The sequence below is a fragment of the Mesoplodon mirus genome (assembly GCF_964341445.2).
Source record: "Mesoplodon mirus genome assembly, chromosome: 11".
Taxonomy (NCBI): domain Eukaryota; kingdom Metazoa; phylum Chordata; class Mammalia; order Artiodactyla; family Ziphiidae; genus Mesoplodon; species Mesoplodon mirus.
The window spans coordinates 67,359,369-67,376,908 of record NC_138987.1 but is presented as its reverse complement, the minus strand read 5'-3'; the positions used below and the strand labels follow the sequence as shown (position 1 = coordinate 67,376,908).

General features: G+C 36.5%; 1 protein-coding gene across 3 annotated transcripts in view; it reads right to left on the bottom strand.

Moving 5' to 3' along the window:
* Positions 1–17,540, bottom strand: part of TBK1 (TANK binding kinase 1) — a 40,800-nt gene that overhangs the window by 9,184 nt on the left and 14,076 nt on the right. For 2 of the 3 annotated variants that reach the window (XM_082636921.1, XM_082636922.1), the window contains 8 exons: positions 14,230–14,390; positions 11,413–11,523; positions 7,001–7,180; positions 4,640–4,836; positions 3,502–3,560; positions 3,013–3,104; positions 1,455–1,556; positions 554–632 (listed from right to left, as the gene is read on the bottom strand). In XM_082636921.1, the coding sequence (XP_082493047.1) occupies positions 554–632; positions 1,455–1,556; positions 3,013–3,104; positions 3,502–3,560; positions 4,640–4,836; positions 7,001–7,180; positions 11,413–11,523; positions 14,230–14,390 (981 nt within the window). Of the gene's footprint in view, positions 1–553; positions 633–1,454; positions 1,557–3,012; positions 3,105–3,501; positions 3,561–4,639; positions 4,837–7,000; positions 7,181–11,412; positions 11,524–14,229; positions 14,391–16,062; positions 16,255–17,540 lie in introns of those variants that run through there. The other variant, XM_082636923.1, reaches the window with a different exon arrangement.

Sequence of the window (17,540 nt, the reverse complement as noted above, 5' to 3'; positions counted from 1 at the left end):
GTGGCTGGCGGGCTCTAGAGCACAGGCTCAGTAGTTGTGTGCACGGGCTTAGCTGTTCCACAGCATGTGGGATCTCCTTGGACCAGGGCTCAAACCCGTGTCCCCTGCATTGGCAGATGGATTCTTAACCACTGTGTCACCAAGGAAGCCCCTTAAATTCTTATATAGTCAAATACATATCTTGCTTTTCATGCTTTATGTCTTCTTTAACATTAATGTTAAGAATGTGTTACCTTATACTTGTAAAATATGGAAAATATTTTATGGACAAAGTTATTTTTTACAGCATTACATAAAAGTGTGAGAAGTAGCAAGCAACCTGAAGGACCAACATTAAGGGGGTAATAAGTAAAACTATTAATAAATCAAATGGCTGTAATATCATGTCTATTTAAAAAGTAGTGTTCCTTAAGTTGGGAAAAGGCTGTTCTTTCTCTGGAGATCTTTAGGTACATCATGTTTCTAGGAAAGTTCTAGGAAAGTTCAGATATAATCTTGCCAGCAAAGGAACAGATTATGAGCTCATGACTGTCAAAATTTTGTAAATACTCACTCTCAACAGTTTGGTGTGTATGTCTGATATTTCACCTAACTCTGCTGCTTCTAGGTTGATCTTCATTAACTTTTCATATCTGTATGAAAAACAAGTATAGAAAAATTAAATGAGCATAAAATTTTAAATAAGCATAGATTTTAAAAGATGTTTTATAAATTATATTTGAGTTTTTATTATCATAACTATTTAAGAATAGAATATTGAATGCAAAGCCTATAAGCAACAGATCCCAAGAAAACTTGATGTCCATAAAGAAGGAATTTTATATACTTCTGCTCATAAATTTGCAGATTAAGAGATAAACTATAAAAGACAACTTTATTTCAGTCTTATGTCAGGATAATAGTCGAAATACTAGATTTCGGAAATAATGGAGGTCAAGAATATATACTAGTTTCACTTATTATACTTCCTGTGCAGTACAAATAGTATAGCCTAGGAACAAGGCAGTTTAAAATATCGTTCTGTTTCAAAAGGCATTCTCAGGGGTAAGATTAATAAAGAAGAGTAAACTAAAAGTAATCTCCAAATTCTAAAAATACTACCCAAATAGGGTTCTAGAATACCTCTTCCTACTTCCTTTGATCACAGGTTTTATATTTTCCTATGCAGAGTCGTCTGCTTTGCAAGGTAAAAAAAAATGAGATGTTTCTATTTCAGATTCCTTTTCGTTTTCAAAGGGAAGGAGAAAATGCCCACCAAAGAGATGGTACTCATTTCTTACTGAAATGACTGAGTATTTTTGCCCTTATGAGGAAATGACTTAATCTAAGGTTGTCCCTTAATAGAAAGACTTGCAGAGCATGCTATATCATGCCAAGGATAACTAAACAAACTAAACAGAAATGGAAAATCGTTGATATTTTAACCACTATTAGTAAGGAAGTAGTCTACTTACACTTTCACAGTCTTTTCAATGTTTCTGATGCAGAAATCTAATGTGATCACAACTTCTGTCTTTTTGTGAACAGTTTCATTATAATCATCTTTAACTAATTCTCTAAAAAATAATAATATTCCCATTAGTTTATCTAAAGAATTATTTGTTTTCTCTTGTCTTTCACTAACTACACTGCTGTACTACTTTCTGTTCAGACAAACTTAATAGTCTTGATACATTATGAAAGCCAATTCACTTTTTACTACTGAAAGCATCTCTGTGACGCTTTATACCTATCCAGGGCACAAACCATTACCACTATTAACAGTTTAGAAATCTAAGGCATTAAAATTATATTAAGGAATAAAACTAATCTATAATCACACAAATAAGCTGAATAGCATTACATTTTATACCACCAGAATTAATTTTTAATGCTCATAGTAGACTATCGTCTGACTTATACTTAAGCAGGATGACACAGTATATAATTGAAGACCTGAATATCAAGGGCCAACAAACTAAGGCCTGATGCCTGTTTCTGCTAAGAAAGGTATGTACATTTTTAAAGGTTGTAAAAACAAAATGAAAACAGAATTTGCAGCCCACAAAGTCTAAAATATTTACTAACTAAAAAAGTTTGCCAACAGTGGTCTACGTGAAAAACTATTTTCTCATGACTTATTTAACTAAAAGCTAATAAGTAAAAGAAACAAAAGCTTTATGGAGCAGCGACTGGAGTAGATAGCAGCAGCAAGATAAAACAAGAGCTGTTAGCAACAATGCTATGAAAATAAATGGAGTCAACACTTAGGTTTTTCCAAAAACCATTTAGTAAAAACAAAAAGGCTTCTTAATGGAAAGAGAAAAGCACAGGCTTACAAACTGGATATGTGAACACATTAAAAAAATTATAAGCATAAATTTATGGATTTAACATAAAGGTGACAGGAAAAAAAAAGAGCCTTATACTTTTTTCTTCTTAGAAGCAGCAGCAGCAGAACAAGAATGAGGAAATGCTTCATATCTGTTTTTTCGAGAACAGAAGGACAGGTATGAGGTGGGTAAACGTAAACTGTCACAAGAATTAAAGCCTAAGGGCACTGTTGAGTCCATTATTATGTGTGTATAAAACTGAAACACTTCAAATGATGTTGTATAGAACTAGAGGCACAATTCTTAAGAGACTATTCATTCTCCACTTCTATCAGATGGAAAGATGACATATCATATATTCATCCACAAAAGGTTTCTTAGGGTCACGGGGCCACGGCAGTGAAAGCGCCGAGTGCTAACCACTGGACCACAAGGGAAATCCTATATTTTTCTAATTTTTTTTCTTAATTTTAAAATTCAGATACTATTTGTCCTGCCTCGTAAGGTTTTTGTAGGAATCAAATGAAAAAAAAATAGCTGCTAAACGTTTTGTAAACTGTGAAACAAATGTATTATAATAAAAATCATGCACGTGACCCTACCTAGTCTGAAGAGGTAAAGCATCAATGATGGGATGATTACCAGTTATTTAATGAGGCCTATGCGAAGATCAATTTTCCAATTTCAATCCATTACTTACATCAACCATCGTATCCCCTTTCGCATTAATTCCTGATAAAGCAGCAAGGTACTGGCAATTCTACAGGCGTAACACACAACTCCTGTTACTGCCTAATGAAGAAATACAAAGTGTCAATATTTGGTGTTAACTGTGGTACAGGGTAAGAAAAACTTTCACATAAAAATTTTCAAGCTTTTGTGTTTTTATCATTAAAAACACAGTAAGCTACTAATTTCTAAAAGCTAAGGACAGATATAACTGCGATAAATATTTTATCCTTAACATAATAATGGTAAACATGCACTGTCTCAATGGAGAAAATTTTCCTATGAGTTCAAGAAAGGATACAAAGAAGAAAGAACACAAAAATTTGTCATGGGTAACAATCTAAATGAATAATTTCCTAAATTATATAGGTGTATATAAAGATACACTTTTTATTGCTTCCACTATTGATAAGATAATTTTAATTCAGATGTTTATATAGTCATTTAATTAAATACTAACCTTAGCCATGCTGGCATCCCCATCTAAATCATAACGTGGATGTACTTTAGGGAGGGAAACTGAAATATGAAATAATTAAAATCAGAAATAAAAAATTATGAATTATTTCATCCTTAATACATCAACCTCCAAATTAAACATTAACCTCTAAATTACCTCTAAATTAAATGTTAGTGGTAAAACTCTTTAATGTTCTTTTCCTGGTTAAAGAAAACCACTTGAGGAACTTCCCTGGTGATCCAGTGGTAAAGAATCCGCCTTCCACTGCAGGGGACGTGGGTTCTATCCCTGGTCAGGGAACTAGGATTCCACATGCTGCAGGGCAACTAAGCCCACGCACCACAACTACTGAGCTTGCGCACCTCAACTAGAGAGTCCGCGTACTGCAACTAAGACCCGACGCAGCCAAAAATAAATTAAGAAAAAAAAAAAAAAGAAAACCACTTGAATAAAATGCTCATTCCTTAACAAATTTCCTGCACTATTTCTAAGGAGTTTCATTTCTTTTTCTTAAATATATTCCAACATAACAAGCTCAATGCTTTTCTTTAAATCTAAATCAAATCCCAAGATCTAAACAGAAATATAAAAATCCAGGTAATTTTTTTTCACCACTAGAATTAATAATCTAAAAGATTCCAAAATGCAGATCTAATTTTTCTTAAACTTCAAAGCCTGGAAAAGCGTCCTATTCACCCTGGAAACAATAAATATTTACTGAGATTTATGATACAAAAGGTTATTTTGAGTGTTAATAAAATACTAAAAGCAGAGAGCTACAGGAAAACATATATGACAAACTATTTTACCATTTTATAAACAAAATAACGTTAAATTTTGTTGCACACGGGGTTTTAAATTTTACTAATTAACTTACAAAATTTTAGTATTTATAAAAGTTCTACATTAATGTCATCATCAGTCGACTTTATGAAGATGACAATCATTTTTATAGTGTTTTTTTTTTTTCTTTTGGCCGTGCCTCATGGCTTGTGGGATCTTAGTTCCCTGACCAGGGATTGAACCTGGGCCCTCAGCAGTGAGAGTGTGGAATCCTACCCACTGTAACCGCCAGGGAATTCTCAGGGTCCTTTTTTTTTAATGGCTACTAAGAACAATACGAAAAATCCCAACTTACTTTTTTCATATATCAATCCCATTGTACTCAGAGGTTCCCGGCTTACTACAAAGATGGGATTTTCCTCAGCAGTTTTAGGGAAATGTTGTGCCAGTCTTCCAGGTTCTAGAACTAAACGTCGTCCTTCATATATAAGTTCTTGATTTGAAGAAATAATTTTGGTTTGTTTATACACCAGTTCATGAAATACAGTAGCACTGTGTGAGAAAAATCCAAAAGGACAACATAATTGGGATAAAAAAAGAGGTAAAAAAAATTTTTTAATGAGGGCCACACATCTATTTCTCAGTGATACTTTAGATCATGACCAGTCCACAGAAATGCTGCTTTGTTGATGCAGATACTATAAAGTCTATTAAATTGAAAATTCCACATAATCTGCCTATACAGCAATCAATTCTAAAATATTTTTATGTTTGATACCTATATTGGATATGTGCAATACACAGGAGTTTTAATATTTAATAATAGGGAGCCAATATAGCAGAGAGTTTAAGGGCACAGACTCTGAAATCAGAACAGCTGGATTCAAATTCCAGTTCTTCCACTTACCACTTACTTGTTGTATTACCTTCAGTTACTTAACTCCTCTGTGCTGAGGTTCTTCATCTATAAAATGGGAATAACAGTCTCCACCTCACAGAATTGTTTTGAGGACTAAATGATTTAAATATATAAAGAACTGAGAACAGTACTTGAGAACAAACATGACTATGTAATGTTTGTTAAATGAATTAATAAAATCAGGCATTTTCAAAATGATGTTTTGGGGAAAAAGGTAGATTCTCCCTAAACAGATTCATGAAATCAAATAAATGTTCCAGCAGCAATGTTGTGATTCCAAACAAAAAAAAGCCACTTTCAAAAAGCCTCTGCTGTGATTTTTGGCTCAGGCTCGGGTGGACTTTTTTATGTTCATGCACACTCTTAAGATGAAATAGTGGCCAACACCTAACTATGGTACATATCTATTCAGGCTATTAAGCACCAAAATAAAGATGAATAATATATTTTAACCTAACGTTATATGAATATTATTTTATTCATTTATTTACATTACATTTAATGTTTATAATATTGCTAGATTAGACAAAAATGTCTAAAATATTATTCCATCTAATTGATTTTATTCCTTAATAAATTATCAGTGAAAGTCTCTTTTTGAGTTTTATGAGGCATCAAAACTGCTGAGTCTTGTCAAACAGCAATTAAGGCATATAGAAAGGGTGTAATGTTTTTTTCTCTTTCATTTTAAAAAACATTTTTTTTGAGATCTTTGTAGATTCATGTGCAGTTGAAAGACATTATATGGAGAGACACTATATACCTTTTACTCAGTTTCCCCCAATGGTAACATCTTGCATAAGTATAGTACAATATTACAGTCAGGATCTTGACACTGGTATAATCCACCTATCTTATTCAGATTTCCCTAGTTCCACATGTAAGGATGTGAGTGATTTAGTTATGTAGTTTTATCACTGTTGCAGTTGTTCAGTCAGGGACGAAAATGAGTCCAACACACGAGATGTATGCGTTAAAGCACAGTGGTAGAGGGCTGTTGCTCGCTCAGGCAAAACAGCAAAGCCCTCAGTCCACTATGGCGTATTTATTTAAGTTTTATCTAATACAAAAAGGTTCTTTTTAGCACAGGCTGTGTCGTCCTTGAACATCTAAGCAATGTACCTCCTTATTTTCTTATGTTCCCAATTATACCAAGGACAGGCGTGGATCCGTGCCCAGAGCAATCAGTACTGCTTGCAGTCCTGAAACATTCTCCCGCACCCAGCTTGTTAGGTGAGCTGACTCTTGGGTCACGTCTTTTCCCATGTCCTCAGTTACCCTGCTACAATCACATGGGTAGATTTTTATCACATGGGTGTAATGTGCTTTTTTAAGATAAAACAAACGGTTATTTCCCTAGTACTCAATAAGGGCTTTATGCCACATATGCAAATAATAACTACACTAACTATCTTTAAGACTTACACTTTAATATTTCTTAAGTGACAGGACAATATTCTTAATAAAACCTGGCCCATTTAGTAGTAAATGCTATTTGTAGTTATGTGATTACGTAATTTGAGAGAAAGCACAGAAAGGAAAATAGTCCTGTAAAACTTGCAATGTAAGAACAAGCTCATTTACCTGTAAATTTTAGAAAATTAGAAAACTAATCCTTTTACTCCAAAGATAAGTGAAAAGGAATTTATTCAGCACTCAAACGTTTTCTAAGCAGAAAGTGGGTACCTCTGGTGAAGCTGGGGCATCTTTTCTACTTCCTCTCCTGATTTATGAAGATACGTAATTATTATATAACAAGGCATTACAGTACAGGAAAAAATATAAAGAGGTACTTACGTATTATAGCTATGAATATAAATTTTATGAGCTGTCATTTGTTGTAGCGAAAAAACATGAATTATCATCCGGTGAAGTATATCACTTGTCTCTGCAAAAAACTGGTCAAAACCCCAACACTTTTCCTGATCTGCCTCAAGGATGTTTGCAAGAACAGGGGTAAGTAGAACTTGAAGACCCCTAAAATAGTATTGAAAAAAGTTACATGAAGAGTGAGTGTGTTATATTTTGTCTAGGTACAAAATCATAATATTTACCAACAAATCAAAGGAACTATTATTAGATTAGATTTAAAATTGTAAAAAATCTGCCAACTTTTCAGAAAGCCAGGTAACCTCGATTTAATATTGCCTGTCAATGAACCAGGGGTTATGGTATTTTTATGTTAGCTTTTACAGATTATTTTCTTTGATTCTCTCCTTCCCAAGTTTCCTCACTTTTCCAAACATATTCTAACATTGTATATACATGCTATCCAGCTGAGATAAGTTGATTGGAACCCTGTGGTCATGAGGATAAGATAATGGTTGAATTTCAGGGTCATTAATGTCCTTTTAATACATCACTCCAATACGTAATTTTTTATGTTGAATGCATATGCCTTTTGTAGTACACTTCTTTAGGAAGGAAAATTACTATAGTCATTTAGCAATCAATGAATGTCAATTCAACTAGGAATAATCTTTGACAAACTTAAACATTAAAAAAAAAAAGAATGGAAGGACCCTTATTCTTTCTCATGCTTTCAATGAATTTTAAAATATGCTTAAATAGACTCAATTATGTAATTTCAAGTAGTCTTCAAAATATATTATTGACTACATGACAGACACTGGAATAATTCCTTGCCTGTTAACAGTTTTTTTTGTGTGTGTGTGGTATGCGGGCCTCTCACTGTTGTGGCCTCTCGCGTTGCGGAGCACAGGCTCCAGACGCGCAGGCTCAGCGGCCATGGCTCGCAGGCTCAGCCGCTCCGCAGCGTGTGGGATCTTCCCAGACCGGGGCACGAACCCGTGTCCCCTGCATCGGCAGGCGGACTCTCAACCACTGCGCCACCAGGGAAGCCCTATTGACAGTTTTTAAGGTATGCGGTGGACATTAAAATTTTCGCCTAACAAGTATCTATTCTCGCTCATTTTGTAAGAGAATCCACACCTCTCTGCTCTCTAACTCTACTCCCTGTGCATAGATGGGCATGACAGCCAGGTTTGGTGATTATGATTAGTCAGAAGTGGCCAGGTGGTAGCATGTAAGTTGTTAAATAAGAATCAACCCAGAAATCTTTTGCTAAACTATTGGGAAAGAAAGTCTGTCTTTCCACTGAGCTTCCAAAGCTGTGAGAATGTGAATCTGGGAATGCCAGCAGCCATCTTGTGGCTGCCAGGAAAGAGCCTGGCTGAAAGTAAATAGAAATCAGAGAAAAGCAGAACTGAATGATTTGAAGAGACCAAGTCCTGATGACAGTCTGAATCTGAGGATTCCACTGGGCTCTGAGTTACATACACGTGTGAACTTTGAACTATAATGTCAATCTATTTTTCACTTAAATCTTGTTTCACTTAAACGAACTGAGTTAGGTTTTTCTCATTGGCTATCCAGTCTTGACTAATTAATACATATAAGAAAGAGAATGGTTATCTTTTTTCTGTGGTTGTTAGATTTTTGGTAGTTGTTTTTATTGCTGATTGGTAGTACTTAAAGTCCTTACTATTAAAAAAAATCATATACTTTCTGATACCTGAGCAATTTTTATCAAAAAATTTATAACTTGGTGTGCTAAAGAATAATTAGATAAATAAGGCCTGTTACCCTCCTGAAATATGCAATATATAGTTCAGATTGTCAAATTATTGAGTCTGAGTGTCAGCAATATAGTTATTAAACAGCAGGTGCTCATATCCTGACCCCTTTAAATGTTATCAGTTTTGCCTGAGATCTCCAAAATGAGTATTTTCCAAATCAAAATTTAACACAGATCACTATTATAATATTAAATTTCTGCTCTCCAATAAAGTGACCTTCTCTTGGTAATTCTACCTGCATGACACAATTTTATTTTGGAGACTTTTCTTTTCTTTTTTTTTTTTTTTTTGTGGTACGTGGGCCTCTCACTGTTGTGGCCTCTCCCGCTGCAGAGCACAGGCTCCGGACATGCAGGCTCAGCGGCCATGGCTCACGGGCCCAGCCGCTCCGTGGCATGTGGGATCCTCCCGGACAGGGGCACGAACCCGTGTCCCCTGCATCGGCAGGCGGACTCTCAACCACTGCGCCACCGGGGAAGCCCCTCTTTTTTTTTTCTATTTATTTTATTTATTTATTTTTGGCTGCATTCGGTCTTCTTTGCTGCGCGCAGGCTTTCTCTAGTCATGGCAAGCGGGGGTACTCTTTGTTGCAGCTGTGTGGGCTTCTCATTGCAGTGGCTTTGCTTGTTGTGGAGCACAGGGTCTAGGCATTTGGGCTTCAGTAGTTGTGACTCGTGGGCTTTAGAGCACAGGCTCAGTAGTTGAGGCGCATGGGCTTAGTTGTTCCATGGCATGTGGGATCTTCCAGGACCAGGGCTCGAACCCGTGTCCCCTACATTGGCAGGCAGATCCTTTTTTTTTTTTTTTTTTGTGGTACGCAGGCCTCTCACTGTTGTGGCCTCTCCTGTTGCGGAGCACAGGCTCCGGACGCACCGGCTCAGCGGCCAGGGCTCATGGTCCCAGCCGCTCTGCGGCATGTGGGATCTTCCCGGACTGGGGCACAAACCCATGTCCCTTGCATCGGAAGGCAGACTCTCAACCACTGCGCCACCAGGGAAGCCCCAGGCAGATTCTTAACCACAGCGCCACCAGGGAAGCCCTGGAGACTTTTCTTTAAGTAACTCACAAAAATGAAACTGTCAGGGTAGTGGTTTTCAAAAATGATTTCAGCACTGGAACTACTGGTTTAAATGAGTTTTCACAGAAATATATAAAATGATAGGACATATTTTATTAGCTTCTGATATATATATAGTTTAAATAAATATTTTGAATAAATATATTTATTTACATATATGTTGAAAGTAATACAAAGAGCATCCACAGATTACAAAAGGCATTAAGCCAGTAAATCATAGCCTATGTGTGTTCACTTGTGGATTATACAATTCCTACACTCAGGAAAAATAGAAGTTAATTCAGTAATTACAAATTCTAAATATTGATGAGTGTCTTGGCTTTATTTCTAGAGTAAAATCTAATAATTTACTCTCAAATTAACACAACTTTGTAAATCAAATATACTTCAAAAAGAAAAGATATAGCAACAGAAAAAACAAATTTACTCTCTACTTTTAATTTCTTTTACCGTAAATCTCTCTTTGTGGTAACAGGATTCATATATAATTTGAGTTCTGGCTGCCATAAGTAAGACCTATATGAACATCTGAAATGCTGGAAAAAGTGGTAGAAAACTGTTAATTTCTTTCTTTTTTTTAAAATTTAATTAATTAATCAATTAATTAATTTATGGCTGCGTTGGGTCTTTGTTGCTGTGTGCGGGCTTTCTCTAACTGCGGCGAGCGGGGGCTACTCTTCGTTGCAGTGCACGGGCTTCTCATTGCGGTGGCTTCTCTTGTTGTGGAGCATGGGCTCTAGGTGCACGGGTTTCAGTAGTGGTGGCGCGTGGGCTTAGTTGTTCCGCAGCATGTGGATCTTCCCAGACCGGGGCTCAAACCCGTGTCCCCTGCACTGGCAGGTGGATTCTTAACCACTGCGCCACCAGGGAAGCCCCGAAAACTGTTATTTCTCACCTTTCGAACGATATGATTACTTTTTGAAACCGAGGGTAATAGCAGACCTCTCGGGTGTGTGTTGTTTAGAACTCTGGTTATCCTATCTGTGCCACTATTTGTGCTATGCCATTATGAAGGTCAGCACAGGAGATACCAAGGTCCGTAGCAGTATCCCCACATGGCACACAATTCCAAGACCAGTGATTAGCAATCTCAAAAATGTATGTACGGGCCTCCCTGGTGGCGCAGTGGTTGAGAGTCCGCCGGATGATGCAGGGGACACGGGTTCGTGCCCCGGTCCGGGAGGATCCCACATGCCGTGGAGCGGCTGGGCCCGTGAGCCATGGCCGCTGGGCCTGCGCTCCGCAACGGGAGAGGCCACAACAGTGAGAGGCCCGCATACCACACAAAAAAAAAAAAAAAAAAAAAAAAGTATGTACGCTCTATGTCCTAAAAGAGATCTGGCAAAATTATTTACATAGACCCAAATCAATCTTTATATTGCCAAGATGAAAATCACGAATCAAGGCATATGGTTTAATAACATCTACTGAAACATTAAACAAAACAAAACTACACTTAAGTATTTGTGACTTTAGTCAACAAAGATTCCAAACACCACAGTGCAAAAGAGAACTGGGTACACTATACTTACCGAGAAAGACTACAAGAAACAGGCATGTCTCCACTCCAGTCAATTGGTCCATTTTCTGCTTTCTGTACCCCAGATATTGCACCAGAAGGCTTTCCAGTAATTATTTTATACCTTGGGGGGAATAAAAACAGATTAAAATAAGTAGTTTGTTACTGCATAGCCTATCAATGGGCTTTGCAAAAATATTTCCTCAGTTGCACCTACAATTATCTACTAGACGAAACTTTGTGATTGATGTTCACAGGATCCATAAAACAATCAAAATACTTTGAATCTGACTGACTGAAGTAGAATAGTGGCTGTACGATTATTTTACTTATGCCATAATTAATTTTCATTTGGGCTCTCAGAGCGCCATAAAACAGCATCTTGATGTTCACAACAAAAATATTAATTTTTCCATCTGAAAAAATTGAGCAAACACAAAAAAAGTTATGTTACAGAATGTCTCTAGACCATAAAAAAAAGTATCTAATCCCTCTTCCCCATATTATCCAAAGGCACAGTCAACTGGACCATGAAATTACTGGAGAATGAACAATAGCTTTCTTAAAAAAAAAAAAAAAAAGATAAAACTACACATAGCACAGTAACAGAAAAATTTTGCATATTGAAAACATATATACACATATAGGAAATAGATGTGTGTACCAAAATTAAAAGTCAAACTTAATCTGCTTCTCGAGGAAGGTGACAAAAATAAAGATGACTTAAAGAAAGAGATGGATGGGGAAGCTAAAGAATACTAATAATGATGGAGGCAAGGCAGCCTTTCAGGTGTCAGCACTTTCCAAAACAAAACCTTGAAGTAGGAGAGGAAAACGAGGTTCATGCCTTCCAGATGAAAATGTAAATCATAACACAGCAGAATCTTACATAAGTTTATAAATATTGTTTCTGGCATAATTTTTGGGGTTTGTTTAATGTCTACATAAATGTGCCCTGAGCAAATTAATATATTCTTTAAAACAGTAGAAAAATCCAGTATAACTGATTTGGACCGCTTGCTGCTTCTTCAGTAGAGGCAGCCAGGATTTCTGTCTTAAGAGATTTTTCAGAGAAGAAGGAAATTAATGTGAAAAATAAGTTGCATTCACGTGAGAACCATCTGATTGTGGAGAAATAAGCAGAGATATGTGAGATTAATGCAAGAAAAGAGAAGTGAATAGAATGAATGGCAGAATTCTTAATTAAGGTAACGTTTATAAATTCTTGAAAAAACTTAACTAATTTTGTTAAGATCCATATACAAATACATTTATTAACATGTAAATGAGATGCTGAGGGATCAACACGGCTATAATGTGAGATGAATACATCACTCAATAGTAAAGTAAAACGGTCATTTATTACTTCTTTAAGCGCTTCTGAACATTCATTAGCATCAGTATTCATAAACAGTTGAGTTTCTGTGCAAATAAAGAAAAAAATTCTTCTAATGGTATTATCTGCCCACATGGTGGTCAGATAAAATCATCAGGTATTCCTAGTTGCTTATAAGTCATGTTTCCTTTATTAGGGAGCATCACACTTTTATTTAATCCATTTTTAGGGCAGCAAGACATACTGATACTGCTTTAAAACACCTATGACAATAAAAACATGATTAACTGTTGGATACACTTTATGTTTAATGAGGAAAAACAGAAACTGACTCTTAGCCTTCATTAATGAAGAGATTTTATAAAAAGGACACTGCTGTAAAGCAGTCTCAAGATGATGCTGTACCAAAATCATCAGTACAGTAATGGATAACTTCTTCCCATGAATTTGTACACTCTCCTTGCTGGAAAACATTTAGATACCCAGGTTTTAGCAAAAGTCATCATTACCAGCTGAACTGGTTTACTTCCGCAAACAAACAAAAGAGAAAATATGCTCCTCCTAATTTTCTGAGATTGGATAAAAGATTGTATTTTTACAGTTGTGATTATTGCTTTATCCTGTTTGCTTATAAAGGGCAGGGTCGAACATATAAAGCTCTGAGAGAAATGTTAAGATCTAAAAGAATGGTTGAACATGTTAGGCTGTCAAGTGAGTTACTTCACTAAACCAAACAATCATAACCTCATAGTTTTATGTGTACATAGGTTGGCAGTTTCTCATGAGGCAAGGTCATTCACTAATTTCTTTTAAAATAAAAAGAAGTGTGGCCAATGTATGGATGAATTTTATAATAGATTTCACATCTAAAAATCCATCCCTCTTTTCTTGCATTATTTGGTTTACAGTAGTGACTTTGTACACAGTAATTATTTCCTAATAATTATGTCAGTACATAAATGTATAATGTACTAGTAAAATGCCATCAGGCTTTGGACTGAAACTGCAACACGAAAAAAATGTAATATTACATTAAACGTTATTTTTGAAATGGTTAAAGAAATCAGGTCAGTTCAGGGTAAGAACCGTTATTTCTTTTTGATCCAGTAATGGTTCTAGTACTCCACAGAAGTTCTATTTTTTTTTTTTTTTTGGTTACATGGAGGAAAAAGCCTGATAAGGACACAGAAAACTAAATATACAGTGCGTTGAAATAAACTCCAGAAAGCAGTATATTTTTAATATGGATCAAAGACTGGATGCCATTTATGCTTTGTACATAAGATAGTTAAACATGGTATGAAATAGTATGCCTATACACCTTGATAAGGCTGCATTCTTATTTAAAAAAAAACACAAACCAAATAGCTTAAAATATCAGAAATGATGGCTAGATCAATTTTCAGTAGCGTACCCCTCTAACATGATGAAACAAAATAAGATAGAGATACATTTAAAAAATTATTTCTAATTTTAGACGGAGAAACCACTTACATCACTTCCTTATTCCTACGTGGCCCTTCAAACGGTCTAAATGGCAGTGATCCAGTAGCTGCATGGTAAAATGTTACCCCAATGCTCCAAAGATCAACAGTCGCTCCATATTTCTTCTGATGATCTTTTCTCAGCACTGCTCTCTCATACATATCAGGATGCTTTAAAAAGAAAAGAAAAGGCTACTAACTTGTGTTCTATGATAATACATTACACAAAAATAGGTATTCAATAATGCCTGGAAATTCTATTATATTTTCCTAATTATTTCACTTTCCCAATCTGAAGAGACTATTTCACATCTTGCCCGTTCTCCTCAAACCTCCAGCACCATCTCCTTCGACCCTCAATTTTCATGACCTCATTTCATAATTCAATGAGGAAATGGAAGAAATCAGAGATCAACTCTCCCTTTTGTCTGTTACCAAATACCAACCTACCTGAATCTGTGTCCAGAGCTAAGCCTACTTTCCAGTTATAATGGAACTGCTCCTATCAAAGGCTAACTTTTCCATCTGTGTTGTGGGGCCCATCATATCATCTCACCAATTCCAGAAATCAATTCCTGTAACTACCACTTTTATTTTATGCATCGATTTCCCTTCGAATGTATCATTCCTTTCAGCTTACACACATGCTTTAATATCTCCCATTAAAAAAAACAACCCTAAATAGACCCTACATCCCCTTATAGCTATCACCCAAATCTCTGCTTCCCTCCATAGCAAAACTCAAAATAGCTGTCCACACTCACAACTGCCTTATTTCCTCATCTCCCACTCAAGCCTATGGCATTAAACATTACCTATATCCTTTAACTCCCCAAACTATCTCTTGTCCTGGGCTCTGGATTCATATATCCTACTGTTTTCTTGAATGTCTAAAAGGTAGCTTAAATTTAAGGTATCCAAAATAGATCCTTGGTCTTCCGACTCAAACTTGTTTCCTTCTAATCTTTATCCTTTAAGTAAATGGTACCATCATCTACCCAGTCGCTCATACCCAAAACATATCAGGCAGCCTTGACTCCTCTCCCTCATCTCTCACATGCAATCCAGCTGAGCAAGTTATATGGGCTCTGAGATGAAAATTTAATTTTCTAGAATTCATTCAGAGGACTAGCCTGACTAGGTACACTGGGGGATACAGCAACTGAGACAAGTAGCTGGTCTGATGTTAAACACATGTAAGCACAGAAGACACTATGATACAGTTGTGGAGAACAGGTGGAACTTATAGGGCATGGCTTAGGAGCTTACAGATCCAGACAGAGACTGTGATGGACATTAAGCTCTGCAGAGGACAACCAGAGGTCATACATGCTTAGCCTCGTGACATTTGTCTTTATGTTAGTTATATGCTGGAACTTGAAGATTTTTCCAAGATAAAGCTACAAGAGTGTACTCTCGACCAAAGTAGTCATCTCCCAAATGATGCCAAATGAAAACAATGCCTTATGACATTGTGGTATTTGGCAGTGACCCAAGGGACTGGGAACCCATGCAGATAACACTGCTGGGAGGGTGTTTCTAAATGATGCAGTTTATGAATCTGACTCTCAAAGGGTCACAAGCTCTGGATTATTATTTGGGGGGGGGATGGGTGGGACTCTTTTGGGAAATACATTTTAATGAGAAATCAGAAGAGGCGATAAGCATGAGGAGCTTAAGTGAGTGTCCCAACATGCCTACCAGACACACGGGGGCTGAGTGGTCTTGCTGGTTCTGTGGCAGAGCACCTGAAGCAACTACTGTCCAAAGAAGCGCTGGCCAGACCTCTGACCCAGCAGCCAGTACTTAGTGTATCAAGGTGCTGTGAAGAGGCCAAGAGTACCTGGACATGCCTGATATCTTCTGGAACATGAGGCCGCCAACCTGGGAAGAGGAGATACAGCGATTCTAGAAGGAGACAAAGGGGGACCTCCTCAAACAGTGCAATAATACACTGCCTAATTGGTACAGCTGGAAGGCCTTCCCTGGGCAGTGACGGACTGATCATGGCCTGACACATGCTGGTCTGACGTATCTGTGCCCAGTGGCTCTCTCTCAAATGTGCTACTTGTATTTGTGTAGGGATCAGTATTACTGGGCCTGGGCGTCTGCATCTGAGATAGGAGCATAAGGACAAACCTACTGCAAGTTCTCAGATATTATTAAGATAGCCATCATATTAAAAATGACAGAAGAAAAAATGCTGGTGTTTCCTTTGGTCTTTAACACACAAAAAGGAGAAGATTCAACATCTGGTCTGGGAATTCCAAAATGAGAAAAGTTTTCATTTAAATACATAAATATTTCTAGATTGCTGAGCTTCAGGCCATTATGTGTCTCATTTTATAACTGTGGTGTACTGTATTAGAAAACAGGGCTGGGCATAATCTGAAATAGGAAAAATAGATCAGAGTAAAATTTTAGCCAAGAGAACAGCATGGACTTGGAGTAAATTTATTTAATAATTTAAATAATGTTTAAATGTTTTGTTCTTTCCATTTTAAAAGTCTGTTAGAGGCAAAAGCTAACCTGTGGTCCTAGGAGAATATGTGAGAGACTGACAGTTGGTAATAGGGATCAACCTCATGAACGCTGGTACTGTACTGCTGTTTGGTTTTTTTGGTTATCACAGTAACTGGGAAGGGCTACTGGTATTTAGTGGGCAGAGACCAGAGATGAGAGACATCCTGTCAAATATGAAACAGTTCTGAAAAATAAGCTTCTGACACCCTGCATGACTTTTGAATATCTTGCCTGATATTTGTGCAGGAAGGAGGTTTATAATGATCTGTTTGTTTTATATATAAACAATGTATTTTTGTACATAAAGTAAACAAAGTATTTTTGTAGCTACAGGAATGCAGCACATGTAAATCTACTTTGTTTAGTTAGAAACTTTATCAAGAATTATTCACTGCTTTGGAAAATCATGTCAGTGACAACACAACACCTGTGATATGTGACTCACCAATACCATATACAAGTTATCACTGCACGTGCACTGGAGGTGATATTACATACAGGTGAAAGCGTCTGATTACTTAAGTTTTCTGCTAGTGAAGGTGTTGCTAAACTTTTACATATTAACTATGATTTTATTATATTTTCCTTTATATTATTATTAAGATACTATGTTATTCTTTTAATTAGGTATGCAGGTGATTATATTATCTAAGAATTTCATTTTAAGATACTGAAAAGAACATTGTAAAACATTTATTATAAAAAGGGGGCGATCATACATGGTAGAAACCACTAGCCTGTATGCTCTGGCTGCCTTCTGCTTACTTCTCCAATTCCAACTCCTACCACCTGCCTCTT